The 25,052-nt window shown below is 45.4% G+C and overlaps 2 protein-coding genes across 4 annotated transcripts in view; both read left to right on the forward strand.

Moving 5' to 3' along the window:
• The window catches only part of NAA50 (N-alpha-acetyltransferase 50, NatE catalytic subunit), a 29,451-nt gene extending 16,211 nt beyond the window's left edge, over positions 1–13,240 (forward strand). The window contains exons 2-5 of one of the 2 annotated variants that reach the window (XM_075904980.2): positions 5,322–5,455; positions 6,680–6,799; positions 7,984–8,050; positions 9,453–13,240. In XM_075904980.2, coding sequence (XP_075761095.1) covers positions 5,322–5,455; positions 6,680–6,799; positions 7,984–8,050; positions 9,453–9,633 — 502 coding nt within the window. In that variant the 3' untranslated portion in view covers positions 9,634–13,240. Of the gene's footprint in view, positions 1–5,318; positions 5,456–6,679; positions 6,800–7,983; positions 8,051–9,452 lie in introns of both variants that reach the window. The other variant, XM_075904990.2, reaches the window with a different exon arrangement.
• A 5,943-nt stretch (positions 13,241–19,183) lies between these two features.
• The window catches only part of USF3 (upstream transcription factor family member 3), a 57,083-nt gene continuing 51,214 nt past the window's right edge, over positions 19,184–25,052 (forward strand). For both annotated transcript variants that reach the window (XM_075905005.2, XM_089772179.1), the window contains exon 1: positions 19,184–19,289. The gene's annotated coding sequence lies outside the window, so the exon portion shown is untranslated. The remainder of the gene's footprint in view (positions 19,290–25,052) is intronic.

Below are 25,052 nucleotides of genomic sequence, written 5' to 3' on the forward strand. Positions count from 1 at the left end.
TTACTTATGCAGGGCGGAGTTACCTGATACTTGAGAGCACTTTAATCTAGGAGGCACAGATGTGACAAGATCCAGTGAAAGCTGAAAGTTGAAGTCAGCAAGTTCCAACTGGAAGTAAGATGGAATGCCTCTTAACAGTGAGGGTATTAACCATTGGAACATATTGCCCAGGGATCCAGTTAATACTATGTCACTTGAGTCTTTAAATCAAGGCTGCATGGCTTTTAAAAAGATAAGGCATGTTCTAGTTTAGCGACAAGCTTTTTGGGCTTAATGCAGAAATAACTAGGAGCAAACTATGGCTTTGTTCAAACTCATTGTTAGTCTTAGAATCTAAGAATGAAATAACAGCCTTGCAGACCATGTGAATACTACAGTATAGCTGTACAGAAATAATGCATACTTTATAAAGTGTGTTTGTGCTGTGCATGTGTGACGGCGCATTGGGGGGTCCCCCGTCTCCTGCACCCCCGAAATGGCACAAACAGACTCCGCCAGCCAGTAGAATAGAGGTGGTTTATTGCTTCTCCAGTATACAGCACAGATGTCATCAGGTTACAGGGCAGGCCTAGGATGCCTCAGCCCCCCTTGATATGGGGCAGGGGTCTCGGCTTCTAAACCCCCCAGCCTGTTGCTGAGGCTGCTTCCTCCATGCCCAGACAGACACTAACTCACTCTCCTCCAGCCCTTCCCCCCCAGCCAGGGCAGCATTCACCTGCCTTTATTCCTCTCCATGGGGGTTAGCTGGTCAGACCTGTTGAGAGATCCCTTTGCATAATGACCCATCCCTGTCCTTCTGGGCTGTGGTACCGGCGGCAGCCAGTGGGGTTACCACAGACCCATAGAAACCAGCAAGTTCCCCCCCACTACGTCACAGCATGAAAATACATATTGGGGGTTCTATTCTTGTGGCCCTCAGGTCTGCAGTAGCTCTCTCAGATTATAATACTATGATTAGGTTTTTATTTTCTAACTTCATTGCTGGTGAAAAGTAATAGAAATGTAGCCATGTTAGTCTGGTGTAGCTGAAGCAAAATGCAGGACTATGTAGCACTTTAAAGACTAACATATAAACCATCTTGTTAGTCTTTAAAGTTCTACATAGTCCTGCATTTTGCTTCATTGCTGGTGGTAGTTGACTTGATAATTAAGATGAATATTGTACCTAAACTGTTTAAATACAGCTAAATGAGATTACAAAATTTTGTGCTTAAAGAAGTTGATCTTCTAAAACAGAATTAAACTGTCTCCCACGTATTGGGGTTTGTCATTGAAGACAGCTTAGTGTCTTCTTTAAGAGAAATTGGTACAATTGGTTTTACTCGATTGTACATATATCACATACCTTTTTTTTTCCCTTCCAAACCCTCATGAACACCTCTAGCTGTTTCGAAAGATAAAGCACAGAAAAACAAAGTAATTCTAGAGGTGTGTACTTACCTTGAACCTTGCCAGTCATGTGTCTATTTATTTGTAAAATAGTGATAGAAATATAGCCGTGTTAGTCTCCTGTAGCTGAAACAAAATACAGGACTATGTAGCACTTTAAAGATTAACAAGATGGTTTATTAGGTGATGAGCTTTCGTGGGCCAGACCCACTTCCTCAGATCAAATAGTGGAAGAAAATAGTCACAACCATATATACCAAAGGATACAATTTTAAAAAAATGAACACACATGAAAAGGACAAATCACATTTCAGAACAGGAGGGATGCGGGGGGGGTGGGTAAATGCCTGTGAGTTAATATTAGAGGTGGGGAAGGGGAGATGTCTGTGAGTTAATGGTATTAGAGGTGATAATTGGGGAAGCTATCTTTGCAATGGGTAAGGTAGTTGGGGTCTTTGTTCAGCCCCCTGCGGAGAGTGTCGAATTTTAGCATGAATGCCAGCTCAGAGGATTCCCTTTCAAGTGCAGATCAACCTATCTATGGTTGGGATGTTAAAATGTATTTATTTAGGTAAATGTGTAACTGCTGGAAAAATTCAGCGGGTACACGTAGAGGGAGGGGGAGAAGGCAACTTAAAAGCTGGCTCCCTGATGTTTTCAGGCCAGGATTTACTGCTGTGCTGTCCAGACAGGTCTATGGTTCCCTTGATGGTGCTAACCAGAAGGCTGCTTGAGTGTGTGCTCAATGATGTGTGCCTTGCTTACTTGCGCAATTAGTTAACACCATAGACTTCAAGAGAGCCCCCAAAGAACACAAACCAGACAAGGATAGAAGGCACCCAGCCAGGTTTATTGTTAAGCGAAGTACAGTAATAGTTGTCAGTAGACTCTACTGATTCACTGTGCATATGTACCCTGTAACAATGGACTGACTCAGTGGGAGATCCCCACTGCTCCCCGATCAAAGACTGTTGCCCCCCCCCCCCCAACACTTTATATACAGGTGCAAACAAGTTTCACATCAGATTGCCACCCTCAGATTTTGTCAAGTTACCATCCTCTGATGCTATTTAGATACCACACATCCGCCCTATACCTCGTGGTTTGATTAGATCATCGTTATCTATCATGCTATCATTTTAGATCCTTTCCTGAACCTGGGGGGAGTGTGGGTACCAAGGTCTTGCTTAATGAGCTGGTGGTACCATCCTTTTGGAATGTGATTTCAACTTATGCCCAGTACCAATTCCTGTTCTACACCTGGGCATATTACCAATTAGTGTTTTACACTCTCATCCCTGATCATGCCAAGTTATGTGAGCAGAGCCTGCCTCTTGCTCACAGCTTAGCTTTGTGTAGTATTAGCCAAGTTTTGTCCTTTGTTAGCTAGGCCTCAGGCCTCAAACCAGGCCTTTGCTACATGGGCTTTTGCTTCAGGCCCTCATCTTACTACACCTGTGAGCATTGGCCCCAATTTGCCTCCCTGTGCTGCTGCCTCTGATGCAGGGAGGTGGCTGCATGTAACCATGAGCCCAGGCTCACTAGTTAACCGTGTACACCAGGGGTAAGCAACCTTTCAGAAGTGGTGTGCCAAGATTTAACTTACTCACTTCTATTTACGTGTCTGTGTGCTGGTGATACTTTTTCAAGTCAATACTAGTCCTACTTACAGTAGCTTCATTAATAAATCAATTAAGATGCGCATCTTACCGTTTAGTGTGTGATCTTTGGCCTTGGTTTGCCTTGCTGAGTTCTCTGATCTCGGGCTCATAGTTTGATACTTTAAGCAGCACACAAGCCTCTGTGTCAGGATTCGGCAACCTACAGCATGCCAGAGCAGCCACCTCCCAATGTAGTTGCGGGCCTGTCTCCAACCCGCCTGCCTGCGGCCCCTAGTCTACACATTTACACTTTCACACCACTACTATATAGTGAAGTCCCCTTGTAACAGTTGTTTTTTATGTCATGATAGTCCTTGCTAAAGCTGTTGTAGCATTATTTTAAACCCCCTCCATAGCTTGGAGAGAAATTGGCAGGAATGGAATGTACAGTTTATGTTCCCATTTATTGCTGCCCTGGATGCCTCATGTTCCTACCCAGAATCTGTACTCGGTTTATGAAAGGGCATGTTCTTTCTCCTTTGTATTGTTCATCAGGATGCTTTTTCAAAAGCTGTAGATTACAGTCCCAGGCGGTCGGTTTCTAGCGGAGTGCCCTAACAATCGGTTCTAGGGCTAGTTTTGTTCAGTATCTTTATTAATGACCTGAATGAGGGGATGGATTGCACCCTCAGCAAGTTTGCAGATTACACTAAACTAGGGGAAGAGGTAGATATGCTGGAGAGCAGGGAGCTAGACAGATAAGAGGATTGGGCCACAAGAAATCTGATGAGGTTCAACAAGGACAAGTGTAGAGTCCTGCACTTGGGATGGAAGAATTCCAAGCATTATTACTGGCTGGGGACCGACTGGCTAAATAGCAGTTCTGCAGAAAAGGACCCGGGGATTACAGTGGATGAGAAGCTGGATATGAGTCAACAGGGTGCCTTTGTAGCCAAGAAGGCTAATGGCGTATCAGGTTGCATTAGGAAGAACATTGCCAGCAGCTCCAGAGAAGTGATTATTCCCCTTTATTCGGCTCTAGTGAGGCCACATCTGGTGTATTGTGTGCAGTTCTGGGCCCCCCACTATAGAAAGGATGCGTACGCATTGGAGAGAGTCCAGGGGAGGGCAACCAAAATGATTAGGGGACTAGAGCACATGACCTATGAGGAGAGACTGAGGGATTTGGGTTTGTTTAGTCTTCAGACGAGAACAGTGAGGGGGTATTTGATAGCAGCCTTCACCTTCCTGAAGGGGGGTTCTAAAGAGGATGGAGAGAGGCTGTGCACAGTAGTGATGGCTGGCAGAACAAGGAGCATTAGTCTCAAGTTACAGTGGGGGAGGTCTAGGTTGGATATTAGGAAAAACTATTTCACTAGGGGGGTGGTGAAGCACTGGAATGGGTTCCCTAGGGAGGTGGTGGAATCTCCATCCCTACAGGTTTTAAGTCTCGGCTTGACAAAGCCCTGGCTGGGTTGATTTAGTTGGGATTGGTTCTGCCTTGAATAGGGGGCTAGATTTGATGACCTCGTGAGGTCTCTTCCAGCTCTATGACTCTGACTGCTCCTGTCATATTTAACACAAGAGTGACTTTGACCATAATCTCTGACCTTTCCCTCCCGGCAGTAGCTCACCACCATATTAGAAGAGATCTTACTCAAGTACTAGTAGCAATATTTTATGCAGCCTCCAAGACACTCTAGGAAAGAGTCTAGGGAGGACTTGCCTTTCATATGGTAATTTGCCTTCTCTTAGTTTACCCCCTAAGAACTTTTGTTGAAAATAATCCCAAACTCAGGGCTACCTTGTTTGTGGTTGGACTTGACAAAGGCGCTTATTCTTTAAATTGGACAGATGATGAAGAGAGGGACAAGCATGAAGCTGGCACAGAGACAATCTTAATGAATCTGTGGTGAAAGTAAGGGAAAAGTTTTGGAAGCTAGTGCCACTTGTCTCTTAAGGATATTCTAAGGTTCTCTTGTCATATTCTCCTTTTGCTCTCTCTTCTCCAATGCTGTCGTAACCCCCCACACACAATGTTTTGCGGAGTGCCAGCTTTGAGTATAAACATTTCAAGACCGTTAGCATCTTCTGAATTTATGGTACTGATTGGGACTTTTTCTTGGTATTAAAGCAGCCACCCGCAAAAGAGGGAGTAGGAGCTGTGTGTGCGTGTTGACCTCACACCAATGATTCAGGTAGCTATTGAATTAGTTGTTCAGCTAATTAGCCCTCTACATATAAATAAAATACCTGATTTTTAAATATTTGATGAACTTACAAATTTTGAGTTTGTAGAGGTGTTAAGCATGTTTTGATTTGTTCCAGTAGCCGGATCGAGCTGGGAGATGTGACACCACACAACATTAAGCAGCTGAAGAGGTTAAATCAGGTCATTTTTCCTGTCAGCTACAATGACAAGTTCTACAAGGATGTGCTGGAAGTTGGCGAACTTGCCAAATTAGGTACCATTTTTGTCAGTAGTTTGGGGTGGGTGGGTGGAAGTGTTACCCTCCTCTGTTCTTGATATTTGTAACAGTAGGTTCTCCCGTTCGGTTAAGCAGTGAAAAGATGCTTAGTTGTATGAGACTCACAAGAAACCATAGTCTCTACCCTCAAGAACCGATAAGCTAAAGAGGACCTTCTTTGGGTGTAGGAGTGCTGCCCATTACCAGGGGAAGCTCAGGAAGATGTATATGGAAACTCATGCACCCTTCCTCCCCAAGTGTTCACTGGCTGGACTATGGATGTTAAATTTAGATTATTTTAGTAATCGAGTAGGCGATAGAATTTTTATGGACTACTCGATCAGGGAAGGCAGCCCTGTTCACGGGACTAAACCCCGCTACATCTCTGCAATTTAAAAGGTAGTAGGAGTCGGGCAGCTGCCCCCAGCTCCTACTGCATTTTAAATTGCAAGGCCGCAGCTGGGTTTGGTCCCTGACCCTGCATGAGCATGGGATGAGCCAGGCTGCCTGCCTGACCGGCTCCCACTAAGTTCAGGAGCCAAGTGGGCAGGCAGCCTGGCTCAGTGCCTGCTTGTGCTGGGTTGGGGATCAAACCCTGCTGGAGCTCTGCAATTTAAAATGCAGTATGAGGTATGGGGGGAGCAGCCTGGCTCCTACTTGCCTTTTAAATTGCTGAGCCAGAGTGGGGTTTGGTCTCAGCACAAGATGGGACTAAGTGGGGCTGACTGCCCAGCCGGTAGCAGCTCCTCTCTGATGGGGGCGGGGTTCCCGACTTCCTGCTGGGACCCCCGCAGACAGAGGCTGCTGCTGGAGCAACCTCCCTTGCCCTGCTGCGCCTCTGAGGGGGGTGGGGGAGTGGGGAACTGGCTTAAGCTTCTCTGGTAGTCGACTAATCTCTCACATCCGTAGGCTGGACTTCTGATTAGTCAAATATTTTGACATGAGCACCACAGTTCAGACATCACCCAGAAAATGTCAGCTAAAACATAATATTTACCTGAATATTTTTGGAGCAGTGTGGGGAAAATTAATTGCTCCTATGTCCAAATGACTTATTGGATTTAAAGTTTTATTGTATTTTTAGGTAGCAATATAATATAGAAAAAGTGGTGATGGGGGAGGAGGTGAAGAAGTGAAGGAAGACAGAAATGGAGTCTAGGATAGTCATAAGACTTGATATTTCTAAATGACCAAAAACGTGACTGTTTCACTCCCTGGCAGCATATTTCAATGATATTGCAGTGGGTGCAGTGTGCTGCAGAGTGGATCACTCTCAGAACCAGAAGAGACTTTATATCATGACACTTGGATGCCTGGCACCATACCGAAGGCTAGGAATAGGTAAGACTGTCTGCATTTTGATCTGTGTCATCAGAGAAACATGAGTCCTAGGCAGCCTTCTGAACACCATTCCAAAATTTCATTTCCTTTGATACGCCAGGACTTAATGGTTTATTAGATTTCTCCCTTAATTTAATATATTAAAAAATACTAAAGCAAAGAGTGGTGAAAAGACTTGCCTTAGTGTCACGTGCTATGTCAGTGGTACGTGTAGAAATATAACCCAGGTTTCCTGACTCTTAAGTCCCTGCTCTTCCTACTGGGCAATAATCCTTTCATTCACCATGTAGCTTAGTTTTCCATCATAATAAGTTTAACTCTCCATGTTTGAGGAGAGCTGCTATTTTCCTGTCTATGTCATGGTGTATAAAAGGATTTACTACCTGCTTCTCAGGTAATGTAAATGATAATACTGTCAATGCTATTACTTAAACATAATCACATTCTTTGTTCACTTTAAGGCCCTTGTAGCTTGCTTCTCATCTGTGTCAGTGATACCACACAATTACTTATAAGGATTGCTAGACTGTAAGTTTTTCTGATGGTTTGAAAAACATTAAGGCATTTTCTTAAAAGAAATTATAAAGAATCAGACTTTGCGAACAAAGAAGGGAAGACAGGTTTAAAATTTGCCTTATTTACCTTAATTTCATTTGCTTAAACTTGCTGCATCAGTTCCCCTGTGGGGAAAATCCATCAACAGATGTTGGGACTTAATTCATAAATATGTAAGATGGTTTGAAATCTTTCATGAAGGGGTTTACAGAAGTGGAGACTATTATATTTGACAGTCTTTTCTGTTCCAGGTATCTTTGCTGATCTTCTAACATGAGCTCTCTCTTCTTTTTAATGTCATCTTTTGCACAGAGTCCTCCTTGTGACTCAAATATATAAGGTTCCCTGAGGCCTTTGGATTTGGGCAATGTAATTTTAAGTTACATTTATATACACTGTATAAACTTTAATGTTCACAGCAGCCCCAAATAACGTTTAAAAATGAACTACAATTTCAAAGTACAATAGCAATGCTTTTAGCACTTGCCTTAGTAATATGTCCTATGAACTCACTAAAAGGAACACTTCCTTGCTCAGGGAATTGAAGAGTTACAGAGCTGACTGCAAAAATTAAACTTATTTGGTTGCACATATGTGGAGTGATTAAGTGTCTCTTTATTCCTTGGCAGGAACTAAAATGTTGAATCACGTCTTAAACATCTGTGAGAAAGATGGCACTTTTGACAACATCTATCTGTAAGTAAACGACACTCTTCCAAACCTAGGAGAGCAAAAGGCTCCACAGGGAAGTAAGCAGGATGTACCGTATTCCCTACTCTAAGTAGAGGAGAGAGTTCAGTATAGGATTTGTAGTATCACAAGTGGTAAATGTCTTTAATGATACCCAGTCCACATATGTACATTACACCAGATCACTAGAAAATGTGCTTTCAATCCTCTTCTTCAGAGCAGTTGACATTATCTTTAGCCTTCAGGACTGTTGAAGACCCTAGAGTGTGGCATATTTAACAAGCTAATATCTCATAGTGGGTTGGTCTGTCTCCAGGTGCTATAACACAAAGTGCCAACCACAGCTAAAGGTCTGGCCTTGTCTGTGTGGATTGGGTCAAGGCACATGTAAATACCATCAGAAACACTTGTGGAGTGATGATTATCATTTATAAGGCTTATTTTGCTGTAGTGTTCAGAGTGTGTTACTGAAGGAAGCTACAGAATAAAACTGCAGTAGCGTTTCCAGTAAAACTAGGTTGTATTGTTACATTTCATAAAATATCTGCTGCTTCCATTCTAAGGCAGGTTGATAATGTTAAACTTAGCATGTAAAGTGCTGAGCACTGTGGCAGCAGAGCTCCACACGGCACTGGGCCACAGCTGGGCTCCACACAGTGCTTGGCCCTGGCCAAGTGCTGCAGCTGCGCTTAACTGGGTCCCGGTGCCACGGCGCTCAGCTGGAGCCAAATGCCATTTGGAGCCTGGCTGCCATGGCACTCAAACAGAGCCTGGCATGCTGTGGACTCTGCACAGCCCTCCCACTGCACAGGGAAGTAGGGCTAGGTGAGGGGAGCAGGGCAGGTATGGGAGCTCTGGGAGTGGGGCTGGCACTGGGGACAGGGCTAATATTGGGGACTGGGGGTTGGCATGGGGGAACCGGACTGGGGAACTTTATTGCACAGACTGGCAAACCCATTTGTAAACTTTTGGCAGACCAGTGACAGTTTGTTTGCATATTTGAATATTCATTGGCATAGTGAATATACAAATAAAATGTTGACAGTGTGCCAGAATTTTGTGAATGGGTTTGCCAGTCCCCAGTATAAAAAAACGTTGATCCACACAACAATGCTCTCAAGAGGTACTAGATTTATTTTATAGATGAGGAAATAGACAGAGAGCTGAGGTGATTAACCAAAACTCACAAAGAAAATCAGTGTTAGCACAGGATTAGATGTCAGCAGTTCCTAATTCTCAATTCTGTGCTCTCTTACGGCATGATACCTAGCTCTATCAAGAGCATTACCTCCCATACCTCAATCGTATTCTGTGTCCCTTGGTATACAATTTCCTGGGTGTGTAAACTACATTATATACTACAGAAAATGTTGATGTCTTTTTTCCTGTATCTTTCTATGTGCCCCAGACATGTCCAGATCAGCAACGAGTCAGCAATTGATTTCTACAGAAAGTTTGGTTTTGAGATCATTGAGACGAAGAAAAACTATTACAAGAGGATAGAGCCAGCAGATGCTCATGTCCTGCAGAAAAACCTCAAAGCCCTTTGTCTTGGCCAGAACGCAGATGTGCAAAAGACCGACAACTGAACAAAACCCCTATGAACACTTTCTTGCACTTGCTTGTCGCCAAATAAGGAAAGAGAGGCCCATTGATTTCCCTCCCCGCATTCTTTTCATCATTTTTTTTTTCCTTGCCTTCTCTTCAACAAAATGTAATGCTTTTTTCCAAGGATTGTCCAATCATGTTTGGGTTTTTTCGCTCTCCTTTCTGTTCAACAACATGGGAAGTGGTGTAAAGATCTCCTTATTTTGTGGTGTGGAGGGTTTGGGTAGGATTTCCTGAGGTCAGGATTCCTTCAGAGAGTGATTTCTCTCATGCTTTCACACTGATAGGTATGGCCTAAAAAGATCTATGTAATGAAAGGAAAAGCAATATCTTATCCTTTTTGAGTTCTGTAATACCAGTTTGGTTTTTATAGCCCCTGAAATATGTGTGAACTTTGTTTTGGCAATTCTATTGTCCCTTGTCTCTCTTCTTCATCAAATCTCCCCCATGTTTAATCTTTTCAAATATTTTTGTTTGACTTTTTATCCATCTCTTGCTAACAGAGCAGGCTGGTTTATCAGCACATTTATTGTGCCTGGGCTGAAAGTTATCCCTCCAGCTGGTGCTACATTCCTTGATTGACCTATGAAAGGATTCAGAATGGGTTTTAGTTTCTTCCTTTTCAGCTACCATCACCATTCATCCTACCCCATCCCCACCAGACTCTTGCCAAGCTAAGAGCAAAATCTAATGTTAGCAAGACGAGCCTTGCAAAAACATGTATCCTGAGGTGAGGTCCTTGTTTTAAGAGCAAGTGAAACTCTCCAGGACTCAGCTGTCCATAAGGGACAGTTGATTTCATCCAGACTACTGGAATGGGAGAAGGGACTTGGAAGCATCATGTCCACTTCGGTTCTAAGGCAAGTGCCTGTGCCCACATGTTTGTTTGGTGCTAGGGCCGTCAAACCTGTGGTAACAAAGAAACATGGGATTGGAGCAAGGGGGGAAGAACCAGGCAGTGAGACTGAGAGTCCTAACTCTAATCAAATAGTATTGCTAGGGATCTCTCAAATGGCTTGGGCTCCACTTGACTTGCTGATTTTTATATGCTCTGTGGGTAGGAAGGTATTAAGAACTGTTCTTTAAACTCTGAAGATTTTTCTCCAACTTGCCAGTGATGCAGTTCTCTGTGAAGTGCTTCATGGAGCACCAGAGAAAGCGGTTCATACTGGAATATTTTGTGGGATTTGGAAAATAGGCTGGCTGCTGGCTTCTTCCTAATACTGTAACACAAAAATTACAGTAAACTTTTTACTGATCTCTGCTTTGCATCCTTTCATGCTTCATTTGCGTGAGTTTCAGTGCTACCTTGGACACACTGTTGCCAGCAGTTACATACCAACCTGTCCTAAGAGATTCCTCCAAGGCTCTGGGAAATGCACTGACTTGAAACTGACCCTCCTTACCCCATCACCCAGTCTGAGATTAAACTGCTTTCCTTTGCCATTAGTTTTCATTAAAATTCAGCTGCCTGTTGAACCCATTGGCTTCAAAAGCCTCCAACCCATGGTGCATATAGCAGTATATTTCTTGTGATGAGCAGGTGCTCTTGCTCTGAGGCTGACTTGGGAACAAAGGATTTTGATGGTGGAGGTGTGGGAAAAATTGAGAATAAGGCAGGAAAAGATCTCTCACCTCCATCTTATGCAGACTAGTTGCCTGATATCAGAAATAGGCAACCCCAGAACCATCACTGAGGTGCACAGAGGTTACTGAAGTGTAGCTTTTTGAATACATTGATGAGCCTGAACTGTGTAGTTGCTCATCAGTTTCTGGGTTTATATTAGGTGGTAGAACTCCGTTTGGCTTGTAAAAGCCTGTCTGTACTGGCCAGGGGAACAGTGTTCATCTCACCCTCCAGTGGATTCTAGCTAGAAAAGTGCTGACAGTATTTCCTTGGCCACATATTATCCCGTTTTGTAAAAACTTTATAGCCTAGGTAGGCCCTGTCTGCAGTGACTTTGGGAGGCAGTTTCAGCACCTTTCTAGCAAGAATAATGTTGAAGCACAATTAGCTCCTCAGATGCCAACATGGTTATCTTGGACACGTGTAGACAGAACTAAAAGGTATCCGTGGAGGGAGAGAATATTGCATTGGAGAATGTTCATGCAGCACAGCTATAGTTCAGACCATAGCTGTTTTTTGTGCCAAGCCAAGTGCTCTTGATTCTTCTAGAATTAAGTGATAAGTGTTTGGGTTGGGGAAATGAGTATGGGGTAAACATTTTAAGATTTGCTGTTGTTGTAGGCTTCCATAAATCAATTTTGCAGGCAGTTTTCCTGCAGATTTCAAAAGTATAAATGAGTCTGGTGTCTGGACTTGCTTGGTTTGTCCCTGTCCCTTTTTGCTTTGGGCTGCCATCATTCTATGAATGTACCTCTCAAAATAATTCTTAGAACTCCCATTCCACAGCATACTGGCCTCACTAGCTTCTAACTACATATTTTATAGGAAGTGGAAGGGAGAGAAACCAGAAATCAAGGCTTCTTTTCTCAAACTATTACTCATGGAAAACGGTTTTTTTGTATTCTTAAGCACACACAAGTGTTAATCTAAAACCTCTTCAAAAGCTGCACCCCATAAATGTAAAAATGAAGGGCAATAGTTTTTACTACCAAATGGTTGTATTAATCTTGGTGTACTCAGACTGCTGGGTATGGAGAGGAGAATTTAGTGCTGGCAGTAGGACATACTGGGATAGTATTGAGTATGAGTTTGCAGTACATTTCTGTTGCATCAAATGTTACTGCAGCAGGGCCTGCCATTAGCTTGAAAATAATAGCATATGCACAACTGTTAAAGTTAGGAGTGTCTATGAAATGATCACCTGCACTATTCTTCTGGATGGAAGAGCTTGCAGGAAAAACTTGTGATTAACAAATTGATCCTGGTGGAGGCTGTGTACATCTGAGTTGCTCTTTATCTACTGTATAAAAATTTATCATCCATCAGTTGAACCTTGAAGATAATGTCTGTCATAGAGACATTCACTACCAGGAAACTATAATATATGGGCAAGGGAAAAGAAATACCCAGAAGGATGTCCCTCATGGGGGAGGGAAAGCTTGGGGAGGGGGTGTTGTATACACAAATGGGCTGGGTTTACATGGTGCAGTTAATAGTTAAGTCTGCCAACTGAACATGACATGCTGTTACAGCTAAAACAAGTGATATTTTGTTGATTCTTGATGGTGCCCTGTGATGTCTAGTAAATTTGAACCAAAAAAACCCATTGTTATAGTCTCCTCCCCTGTGCTGTGATCCAGGGTCAGCAACTATGCTAACTTGGATGTTTCTTTGGAATCTGCAACTGCCTCATACTGAACATGGCTAAGAATGCCCCTGTCTCTTAGTTAGGACTTTGCCTGAATGTGCAGATGCACTGTGCAGCTTTACAGATGCATCGTTAATATTACAACTTTCAAATTGCGGGGGTAATCAAATTCTTTCCAAATAAGACAGTCCATTTTTTAATCTAGATCATTGCCCTTGTACATCAGGAGCATGTTTTGTTTTTCTCAAACTATTGAAAGTAAAACTTTTAAATACTGTTCAGAATAAACGTGCACTATTGGAGTTATGTCATATATGAGTTGTGTTGTGCATTTCTTGCAACTTAGCTTTGTTTTCCCTCACTCCTTGGTCTGTCTAAAATCAGGTGGGGGGGGGGGGGATTAATGAGGTACTTCACAGGCCCTGCAGTTTTCTTGTCCTGTTGATCTTCAACAGGCTGAGCAGCATGAACTGGTATGGATCAGGTATTGTGGTGGTTGCTGTGTGTAAGTGACTATTGGGGAAGTGATATGCCCAAAATCAAGGGCCACTCTGAAGTCACCTGCCTTTTGTGGGGAAAGAGCAATTGTGGACACTTCAGCTGATCATCTTCTGCAGTATTGCACAAGAAGAGGGGCATAAACCCAAAATATGTTAAGCTTTGTAGATTAAAAACCACTGAGCTGTTTCTGGAAAATGATTGCCAGCCATTGCAGACCATGTGAGAAATGCTATATGAGCTGGCAACTGTATTCTATACTTGTAGAAGTAAGTTGCCTTGGGATACAGAGAGCACTATGAATCTGTCTTGAAGGTGATTTAGTAGGGCAACATATCAAAGAAGAGGTCACAGTCCTCATGCCTCATCTAGTTGCTAGAACTGGTCGGCAGTGTTTTGATAAAACACTTTTGCTGAAAAATGCCAAACCAAAACTGTTAGTATGAACCTAAATTTCCAAGCTTGAAAAGTGTTCAGAAGGTTTTACTATTATCAAAAGATCTTTTTACCACTTTCTAAATGAAAAAATTCAATACTTGATTTATACCATGGGACTTCTGTTCACAGTCACTGTCATCTCACAAAATACCTGCTCCCCAATTACTGGTCTTTGTTTCTGGTTCTCTAGTGTGGTATGCCAGGCTGCTGTAAGCAATTCGAGTGTGGTAGCTGAGCTACTCGAGCACAGTTTGTATTAAAGCTGTATCAGATTTGGAGCTTAGAGCTCTGGTCACACTAGCGGCTGTAGAAGTTGGCAAATATATGCTGCAAACTGCTGATGTCACCTCCAGCTCCTTAGCTGTGCTAACCCAGGTCCAGAAAGAAGGCAGGGAGCTAGGGGTGGCTGCTCACTGTCATTCAAAACATAGCACAGTTGAGGGGGTATATATCTTAGGCCTCAACTTCATAAAATAAATGAAAAGAAAGGAACTGGCATCTGAAGCTACATTATTTTGCTGTAAACTACAGACCATCCACCTAGACTGTAACCTATGAGATGGTCAGCCATAGGAATTAGGAGAGCACAGGAGAATGTGAATTATGGTCTTGTCTGTTGACTGCCTCTATCTCTGTGCTGTCACACCCTTTATTGCTGACTGGGTCCTTTTACCTAGAGCCCTGCCTGGATAGAAAGATGTGGTGCTGTATCATCAAGAACCAACTTGTACAGATCAGATACTGTCTTTTCTGTATTAGCATGCTACTGTGAATGGGGGGCAATCACGTGATGCCTCTCAGGAGGCACATGTGTGTACTGTACACAGGGGTGACCAAACCTTGGTTTTTTGAGCTCTGTTACCTCTCCCCCTACTCCATCTGGAAGGCAGAGAACTGTGGCGGGTCCTCAGCTCTGGTGGGAGGGACCTGCCATGACTCAAGGCTGCAGCAGGAGCAGGGTTGAAGCCCAGCCAGAGTACTTCTCCCTTTGCAGGGCAGAAGCCCCACATCCCACTGCCTTGCCACAGATCATAGGGCCAGAGATCCAGGTGGTGTGATTATTGTATGTCTCAGAGGGTCCGTAAACTTGACCACACCTAGTATACAGGATCTCAAAGGTGGGGAAAGAACAGTCTGTAGCTCATAGCCTGAGAATCTAAAAGGTGGGGAAGCAACCTTATAGTCTGAGCTACAGCCAGCTGCTTTTTGATCTATGCCACCACCTTTCTCTGCATATCAGAGGTGGAACCTCTGCATGGTGCCAGGTCCTGTAGGGGATGTCTCTTTCCACAGTAAGCCATGGGGCTTTGCTGCCTTACACAGGACAGCACACCTGCTTCACACGGTTAATTCTGTTCACTGAATCTGGGACAGACCCCTGATGGAGATATGCATGCTTTTAGGTAACAGTGCATTTGCTGTGCCACTTCTACAGCATTGTCCAAACAGCAGGCTGTATTAGTCAGCTGGAACACAGCATAGGAAGTAGGTAAGCATAGAGGAATGAAGAATAAAGCCTAGTCCAGTCTGGTTAGCTCAGAGCCTAGCCAAGCTGTAGTGAACCCTCTATTGCTCAAGCTCTATTCATTCCATGTGACCTGTCATATTCCCAGGGTTTTTCTACAGTGGCAATTAAGTGACCTTTGTTGTGAATGGCTTACCCACTCCCTACTGAGCATCTTTGCTGTGGTAAGTGCTAGTGCAAACAGTGCTTTGTCCTCTGGACTGCTCTTCTGTTGACAAAGCAAACCCTGCTTGTGAGGGCTGGGAGTTTGTCTGCAAAAGTGGCAATAAACTGTTTACAGCACCTGACACTTTAGCAACACAACCCTGTCACTAAAAGCTGTCTAGTGTGGACAAAGACTAGGTAAACCCTAAATGCTTCCTCTAGCCCACACCAGCACTTGCTGCCCTACACCTCTGTCTTTTGGTCTCCAACTTGAGCTTGGGAAAGCACAGCTGCCTGCAGAAAGGAGGGACTATGGTCATTGTTTGCTACTCATTAGTGACTGTACAGTTGGATCTGCCATTGGATTCCCAAAAGCTTTACTGAAATGGGAGCTATGACTAGAGCCTTATGCCATACAAAATTCATATCCACATCTGATGTGATCCTCAAACATGGTCTGTCAATATAAAATGGACATCCACAGATTTGCAGTGCTCGACACGTGCCCTTGCCAGCTAGATACTATTCACATCTGTATCTTAGCTTGCCTAGATGGCAAATAGTCCTTTTCCACACACCATGTAGTAATAGGATGAATTGAGACCTACATGGGCAGGGAGATTCCCTTACAGGCTGCAATTCCTGGGAAGGGATGAGTGTAGGGAACTAGTGCAGGCCTAAAAGAAACAAGTAGAAGTAGGAAGTGGGACAAACAGCTTGATGTAGTGCCCTAAAGCTCTTGAAAAACAATCCAGCCTGAGGCCTCCACTAAGGTTATGTCTACACTACAGGGTTTTTCCGGGATACCTCCTGGAAAAACTCTGCTGCATCCAGGGAGTGCATCTGCTCTTCTGCGCTGCTTTTTGTTTGTTTGTTTTTTGGTTTTGTTGCAGAAGAGCAGACATGCTCTTTCAGAAGCTCTGTCTTCCTCCTTCCATGTGGAAGAAGGGCTGTTCTGAAAGAGGAGGTTTTTCTGAAATTTGGTCCAGTGTAGATAGTTTTTTTTTCCAGAAGAGGCCCATTGGAAAAAGGTACGCAAATTGTGGAGCACAATTTGCGTACCTTTTTCTGATAGATCAGTGTAGTCTAGTCATGGACTCAGATGACCAAGTCAAATATGAGGATCGCTGAACATTTAGCATACAAGAAAGTTCTACCAATCCCAAATGATCAGACATATTACCTTCCAATTCTTAACTAAAGTTTATTAGAAAAGAGCATTAGTTAAAAGATCAGTATATATACACACAGACATGAGTACAATTCTTAGATCAAATTCACATAGATGGTGAGCTTTATAGTTGCAAGGAGTTTTCAGAATTAGTCTATAGGTTATAGCCCACTGTCCATATTCACAGTAAAGTCATTTTAGGACTGGAGATATCAAACTTCTGATGAAGCTCAAGCAGATAAGAGATTTTTTTTAAAAAGGACCAAGCCTTCTCTTGACAGATCAAAGTCCTTAGGTGAACAACAGATAATCATGGAGACTTCCAAACGAGCTATTTTCCAAGCATCACCAGTAATTAGCTATAGGGAGTAACATGAGGCAATTGCTCATTTTCCATTCTTAAAGGTGGAATTTGGGTCATTTATCCTGCAGGATGCTTAACCCTTTCACACCAAAGAGGGGGGGAAAAAACTCACTTCAGGAAATCTCCACAGGTAGTCTTAGAGACTGAATATCCCTATAATCAAAAGGGAAGGAGTGTTTTGTTATTTTGAACCTTTCATATGCTCTACAGGCCTAGAAGAAAATGTGATTTGGCTGGATGTCCAAAGTTAGCCATACAACCTGGAGAAAATTGTCTCTCATAGTTAAGCTACAGCACAGCTGTGTGTTTCCTGAGAAAACAGATATCAGATCACTGACAAGCAGCCTGAGGGTTGGAAATGATCCCCCAGTGAGCCTAACAGGAGTGGGTTTCCCATCCTGCTGCTCTCATGAAGCCCACTGGAAGGAAGGAAAGATGAGTGGTGTCTTCTTTCTCTCCTCCCACTCTAATCCTCTGCTACTTCGCTATCTAGAAAGTACCTGATCTCGAACAAGCCAAACAGGATTAGCTATTTACAGTGATCCAAAATGGAGTCACAGGCAGGTGGCATTTACAATGTTACAGGAACATAGTTATTTAGCTTATGTCCAGAGGATGAATGGACCTAAGGATTTTCAGTAGGGGGAATCCATTTAGGCTCCTGAGAGCAAGCCCAGTTGGGGATTCTCACAGCTGGGAGACCTTGTTAAATCCTCAGGAATAGATGGGAAAGCCCCTGGTCCCCCCTACAAAACACCTTGCTCTCCACAACTTAATGATCACAAAGATAATGCCTTTTTTGCAGAATGTCAACCAATAAAGTTTTGTTTGAATGTGTCAGTGTGATGCATAGAGTCTTTCCATGGAAGAGCCAAATCCAAAGAACGCAAGCTGGAGCAGGGGATTGAGCCAAAGGATCACAGAAATTCACCCCCACCAAGGAACTAGCTTCCTATGGCCATAGCCAGCTTTGGGGAAACAAACTTCTAGCCCTCTAGAGCAGTAGCTCTGAACCTCCCCACACTAGGGTGACCCTTTTTAAGAGACGAGTTTCTCTTGTGTACCTTCAGATGTCATCTCACTTAAAAACTACTTACATCAGCCATACTTTTGTACTGAAAAACTGCTTGTCTTCTCATTTACCGTACAGTTCTAAGTCAATTGGAATATAAATACGGTACTTACATTCCAGTGTATAGTATATAGAGCAGTCAGTTTGTCCCGACTTTAGCATCTTCCTTAGTTCGTTGTAAAACTAGGCACATCTCTAGAGGAGATGAAGGAACCCGAGGAAGCAGGGATATACAATCCCCCTGTAAAATGTTAACCAGTTAATATGTTTAAACTGACTGACTAGCCCACCGGGCTGCACGCTGGGGCGGGGGGGGGGGCAGCAGCCAGGCCCATCAGACGGGGAAGGATGGGCAGCATGGGGGGCCCAGGCGGGCTGCAGCAGCCTCCCGGCGCCAGGCGCGGGTTAGCCCGGTGCGGGGGGCTTAACAGCTCGCCGGGTGCCCTTTGCACGCCTAGGGGGCAGGGCTGAGCACGGGCGTGGGGGAGGGACGCTCTGGCTGTCCCCGCCCCCGGGAAGGGCAGCCAATCAGCGCTGGGGTGGGGAGCCCTCGGCAGCGCCCAGCCGCGCTCGCAGGTGAGCCGGGTTCTGCCCCCCCCCCCCCCCCCCGGCAGGGCGGGGGGAAGGGCTCTGCGGCGGCACCGCACGACCTCGGCTGGGCCGGGCTCCTACGCGCGGCCCCGCGCTCTCTTCTGATTCTGCGCCGGGCCCGCAACCCCCAGCGACTCGCAGCCCCTGCAGTCCTTCTCCCCGCAGCGTCTCCTTTAAGGAATGTCCCCGCCCTCCTGTCCCAACTCCCGCTCCTCACTGGCTCCGCGGGATGCCGATCACTATCAGTTCCTGTTTCGTGCAACCAACAGTTTTGGCCGCCTTTACGGCTCTCCGGCTTCTCTGTGTCTGATTGGCCAGGCCTGGCTAGCGGGGCGTGCGGCGCAGGGCTGCCTCGCGGCTGGGGCACGGATTGGACCAGGCCACGCAGTGTGCGGCACTTGATTGGTCGCCGTGGGTCGCGTGGGCGCGCAGTAGGCTAGGGTGTGAGTGAGGGGGGGGCTGAGGGGATCAGAGTGGAGTCTGTGGAAGGGGGGGACGCGGGGCATCCGTCCGGAGGATGGTCCCCGCGGTGGGGCTGCCGAGGCCGCTCTGCCCGCCGGTGAGTCCCGCTCGGCGCCTCTGGGCGGAGCCGAAACGTTGAGGGGGGGAGGGGTTGAAGTGCGGAGGCCGGTGCGGCCGTTAACGGCGCTGGGGGCATCGGGCAGGGGCCGGTGACGGGGCTGCGAGTGGCTGCCGGGCCCCGCGCTGAGCCGGCCGCCGAGGGCGCTGCGGGGAGGTGGCCGCTGCTTCGCCGAAGCCCGGGGCTGACGGTGGGACCCGCGCGGCTCCCCGGGCGTCAAACGAGCGGCCAGGAGCCCGGTCGGGAAACCGCGTTGCCTGGGGCGCCGGCCCCATCCGCGAGCCCCTCGAGCCTCGCTGTGAAACCCCCGCGCGCTGCTCCGCCTGAGCAGCTGGGTACGCGCGGCGGCGGGGGGCCCGCTGCAGCCCTAGCGCGGGGCAGCCCTGCTTACAGGCTCCTTCCCGTGCTGCGTCCACGGGTCTTAGTCTAGAGTTGGGACCGGCGCTGCCGAGCCGTGGCTGTGTGTACAGGCAGAACGGTACAGGCTGGGGGGCAGGGGAGGCAAGAGGCGGGGGCTGCCTGTGGGGTCAGGCTACGCTGACAGGCGCTTTCTCTGAAGTCTGAGTCTTGATTATACTTTGGCCAATAAATTTGGAGCTTGACAAAACATTGACTATTCTTGCTGTGGGGCTTTTAATCAAAATAGGGATAGGCCTATCTTCTCTTCTAGTTTCTGAGGCCTCCACAGGCGAGTACAAATGACTATCTTTAAAGAGAGATAGCGCACAGCCATGTAACTTGTGTCTTTATCTACCTTGTAATGCATTTTCCCTCCTCTCAAGCTCTCAGGATCCTAGCCCATGGAGTGATGAAAGATATTGCTCACAATTGGCCTTTAATGGATAGCACAAAGTCTTAAAACTTCTTATGAAAAAGTTAGTCACTGGCCATATTGCACAGACCAACCCCAGGCCCTGCTGTGCCCAGATGACCAGAGCCAACCCAGCCCCAATCAGTTAATTGTTTAAACAGTATACCTTGAATCATTTAAATTGGTAACTTTTAAAATAATAGTAATAAAAGGGATATGCATCTACTCTTCTCAGGATCACCATATTTATCAGGAACCAACAGCTGACCTTTTAGAAACCTTCAGGACCATGGCTTTAAACAAACAAGTGGGAAGAGACAATTATAGTCCTCACAATCCCTCAGCATGTACATTATTGTTCAAGATAGTCTTTTTAGTTCAGAAGAGAGAGAGAAAAGATTAGCACACCTTATCTAAAATGAGATATCTGACTTAGCTTCTGGGTTAATTTGTCTCTTGTATGTGGATACCATGCACAATTCCTGCTTTGCTTCCAGCCAATCACCATATAAAGATCTTGGTTCAGATTTTTTGTAATATTAAACAGTGTCTTGATTTAGAGGTGGAGGACCTTTTTTGAGTTGGGGTACACTCACCCGCAGAGAAATCAGTCTGAGGCCCACACACAAGTGAGAATCAAAAGAACTTCACTGACCTCGCCCCCAAATGAGGAGGGGGGAAAAAACCCAAACCACAACCATCACTGATGTGCCCTCCAATTGAAAAGCGGGGGGGGGGGGAGAAATACTCACTTCACTCATGCAACTCTGGGCACCAGGATTCCCTCATGCTCCAGTCCTGTGGTGGGCAGGAGAGGCGCTGAGGCTCGTGGCTTGCCCCAAGGTCCAGGGTAACTCTTCTGGGGGGTTGGGGTTAGTAGATTTGTGGGGTCCTCCTGGGGCAGGGCCAAAAATGAGTGGTTCAGTGTGCAGGGCTGCCGGGCAGGGGCTTTAGTGCCATTTCCTCACTGCTTCTCCCCACAGCAGAGAGCCAGTGCTTGCTCTCTAACCATGCAAGGACTGATGAAACCTCCAGAAATGCATCCAACCAAACTGGCAACTCTATTGATTCTTGTAAGCCTTTAAAAACTCTTACCTTAAATAGATAATCGTACACTAACCCTCAGAACAGATTCAGTCATGAATATAGTCGGGGTTGTGGATGAGTACAGGAAGATTTACATTGGAGAATAAGGAATGTAAATATACATTTTTAATCATTGGCCAAGCTTGCAAGGCCCTGTGTTCAGCTTAATGCCATTTTTCTGTTTGGATGCAACAGAATGCTTGAACACCACATCCAACCAATCTCCAACATTTTGGAATGTTCTGTGTGTCAGTTGGTAGAACTTTTATTTATTTTGGTGAAAATCTAAACACTGGAAAAGGAAAATGGGGGGCACATGGAGCTCCTGGCATTTGGTTAGTAGGGATGTTAAAAATTGTGTAATATGTGTATTAAGCATGTAATGGTGAAATATCCTGTCAGTTACACAATTAACCATTACTTTTACAAAGGGAATTTACTGCAGCCTACATAAGAACGGCCGTACTGGGTCAGACCAAAGGTCCATCTAGCCCAGTATCCTGTCTACCGACAGTGGCCAGCACCAGGTGCCCCAGAGAGGGTGGACTGAAGACCATGATCAAGCGATTTGTCTCCTGCCATCTCTCTCCAGCCTCTGACAGACAGAGGCCCAGGACACCATTTTATCCCCTGGCTAATAGCCTTTTATGGACCTAACCTCCATGAATTTATCCAGCTTCTCTTTAAACTCTGTTATAGTCCTAGCCTTCACAGCCTCCTCTGGCAAGGAGTTCCACAGGTTGACTACACGCTGTGTGAAGAAGAACTTCCTTTTATTAGTTTTAAACCTGCTACCCATTAACTTCATTTGGTGTCCTCTAATTCTTCTATTATGGGAACTAATAAATAACTTTTCTTTATCAGCCCTCTCCACACCACTCATGATTTTATAGACCTCTATCATATCCCCCCTCAGTCTCCTCTTTTCTAAACTGAAAAGTCCCAGTCTCTTTAGCCTCTCCTCATATGGGACCCGTTCCAAACCCCTAATCATTTTAGTTGCCCTTTTCTGAACCCTTTCCAAGGCCAAAATATCTTTTTTGAGGTGAGGAGACCACATCTGTACACAGTATTCAAGATGTGGGCGTACCATAGTTTTATACAGGGGCAGTAAGATATTCTGGGTCTTATTTTCTATCCCTTTCCTAATAATTCCTAGCATCCTATTTGCCTTTTTGACCGCCGCTGCACTCTGTGTGGAAGTTTTCAGAGAATTGTCCACGATAACTCCAAGATCTCTTTCCTGATTTGTCGTAGCCAAATTAGCCCCCATCATACTGTACGCATAGTTGGGGTTATTTTTCCCAATGTGCATTACTTTACACTTATCCACATTACATTTCATTTGCCATTTTGTTGCCCAATCACTCAGTTTGGTGAGATCTTCTTGGAGTCCCTCACAGTCTGCTTCTGTCTTGACTATCCTAAACAGTTTGGTATCATCTGCAAACTTTACTACCTCACTGCTTACCCCTTTCTCCAGATCATTTATGAATATGTTGAAAAGGATTGGTCCCAGGACTGACCCTTGGGGTACACCACTAGTTACCCCTCTCCAATCAGAAAACTCACCATTTATTCCTACCCTTTGTTTCCTGTCTTTTAACCAGTTCTCAATCCAAGAAAGGACCTTCCCTCTTATCCCATGGCCATGTAATTTACACAAGAGCCTTTGGTGAGGGACCTTGTCAAAGGCTTTCTGAAAATCCAAGTATACTATATCTACTGGATCCCCCTTGTCCACATGTTTGTTAACCCCTTCAAAGAACTCTAATAGATTAGTAAGACAGGATTTCCCTTTACAGCCTGCTGTGGGTTCTGCAGTCAGAGCCGGTAGGCTCAGTCCTGGCATGGACTGGATCCCGGCAGCTGTCCCCCGCTCCCAGCCTGCCCCCTCTGCCACTCTGTATTTTAAAAAACTTGCAGCTGGCAGGCTGGCTCAGTCCTAGTCCCAACAGCTGCCCTTGCTCCCAGGCTGCCCCCACTGCGGCTCTGCATTAGGAACCAGCAAACTCCCTGCATGCACCAGCTCCCTGCTGCCAACTAAGTTTTTTAAAATGGAGAATGACAGCAGAGGTAGCCTGAGAGTGGCTGGATCCTGGCAGCCACCCCCGATGCCAGGACTGAGCCAGCTTGCTTGCCTGCTGGCTCCAAATTTACTTGCAGAGTTGCGGGGATGGGTGGGAGAGGGAGCAGTGGGCTGCAGTTAAACAGTAACATCAGCCAGTTAACTGATAAGCAAATGCTTAATCGGCTATACTCTAACATGCTACTGGTTACCAGACAAAGCAACTTCAGTCAGGTAATCCTCTCAAGATGAAAGAAATGATTAATAGCATCCACTAACACAATCTTGTACAACGGTATCCCATCTTCCCAGTAGAATTTAAGATGTTGATGGCTAAGGTTACGATTTAGTCATGGGTACTTTTAGTACAAGTTATGGACAGGTCATAGGCAATAAGCAAAAATTCATGGCCCGTAACCTGGCCGTGACTTATATTAAAAATAACTATGATTAAATCTTAAGTGTGTGCAGGTGCCTAAGAAGAGGTGTTATTGCTGGGAGGAGTTACTGGAGCACAGAGCCGGCCCGAGCCATTCTTCGGTCCTGGGCACGCAGCATATGCACAACCCCGCCCCCACCCAGCCCAGCAGCACCATGTGGTACCCCTTACAATCGGGCGCCCCAGGCTATCATCCTGTCAGCCCATAGCTTGGGCCCGCTGTGCTGGAGCAGCTGCTGCCATTTGGGCATTGCGGCCCAGGACTGTTGGAGCAGCGGTGGCTCTAGTTGTCCTGGCGGCCACCTAAGCAGCTGACTTTGGAGCCAGCTACTAGGTCAGCCCTGGTGTCTGCTACACTGGTCCCCATAGAAGTCACACAGTCATCAAATCTGTGACAGACATGAAGCCCTATTTATGCCCTGAAAAACTTATCTCCCAGAAAAAATGAAAAGAAATAATGATGGGAGTGGGACATTTCACTCTCTACCTCTCTCATTTCTGTCTCATCAAACTCCTTGTCTCAATCTATTCCTTTCCTACATGGCTGTGCAGGTCCTTATTAAGCCTTGTGCATTGGTTATTAAGCCCCACACAGGAGCTCAGGGTTGCAGTGGGGGGAAATGCCTCTCCCCAAACCCCAAAGCTGCCATGGCCAAAGGAAAGGCACCTCTCCCCAGTACAGAGATGACAGGGCATGGGGGTATTGAAGCTGTTTAAGAAATTCTTGAGACTTTTGTTGTCTTAAAAAATATATATATATATATATATATATATATATATATATATATATATATATTTTCACTACCCTTGTTCTCTAACATGGCTCAACCGTTTTGGCTGAAAACTTTCCAGAAAATGCAAGCATAAGGCAGACACTTACAATGGAAAATTTTAGTCCAAACAGTTTAGGTTTCGCAAAGTTGTAAGAAGGGTCTTGTATTTGGAAGTGTTGGGTAACCTTAATAACAGGCTTTGATACCATCCCTTTAATATATATAAATGTTTCAACGTGTACTTGTGCAGCGAAAGATTGTTCTCTGAAGAAATAGTCTTAGAAGTACAATAAAACTCCAATTGTCTGGCATCCAGTGGTCCAGCACTCCCGATAGTCCAGCACCAACTGGAACCCGGAAGTGCTCCAGCAACTGCTTCAAGAAGTTGTTAGTCAATTACACTACCGCTGGGTGGATCCTCAGGTGACAGGCTCGCAATTTATCTTTCCTCTACTGCCTCTGGCGGGGGCAGGGGCGGGGGTTGCTGGGGAACAACCGTTTTGCAGGGAGGGTGCGAGAGGCAGGCAGTTGCTTCAAGAAGTTGTTAGTCAATTATAAGCTTGTA

The sequence above is a fragment of the Pelodiscus sinensis genome, chromosome 1 (assembly GCF_052426305.1).
Source record: "Pelodiscus sinensis isolate ZL-2025 chromosome 1, ASM5242630v1, whole genome shotgun sequence".
NCBI classification, from domain to species: Eukaryota; Metazoa; Chordata; order Testudines; family Trionychidae; genus Pelodiscus; species Pelodiscus sinensis.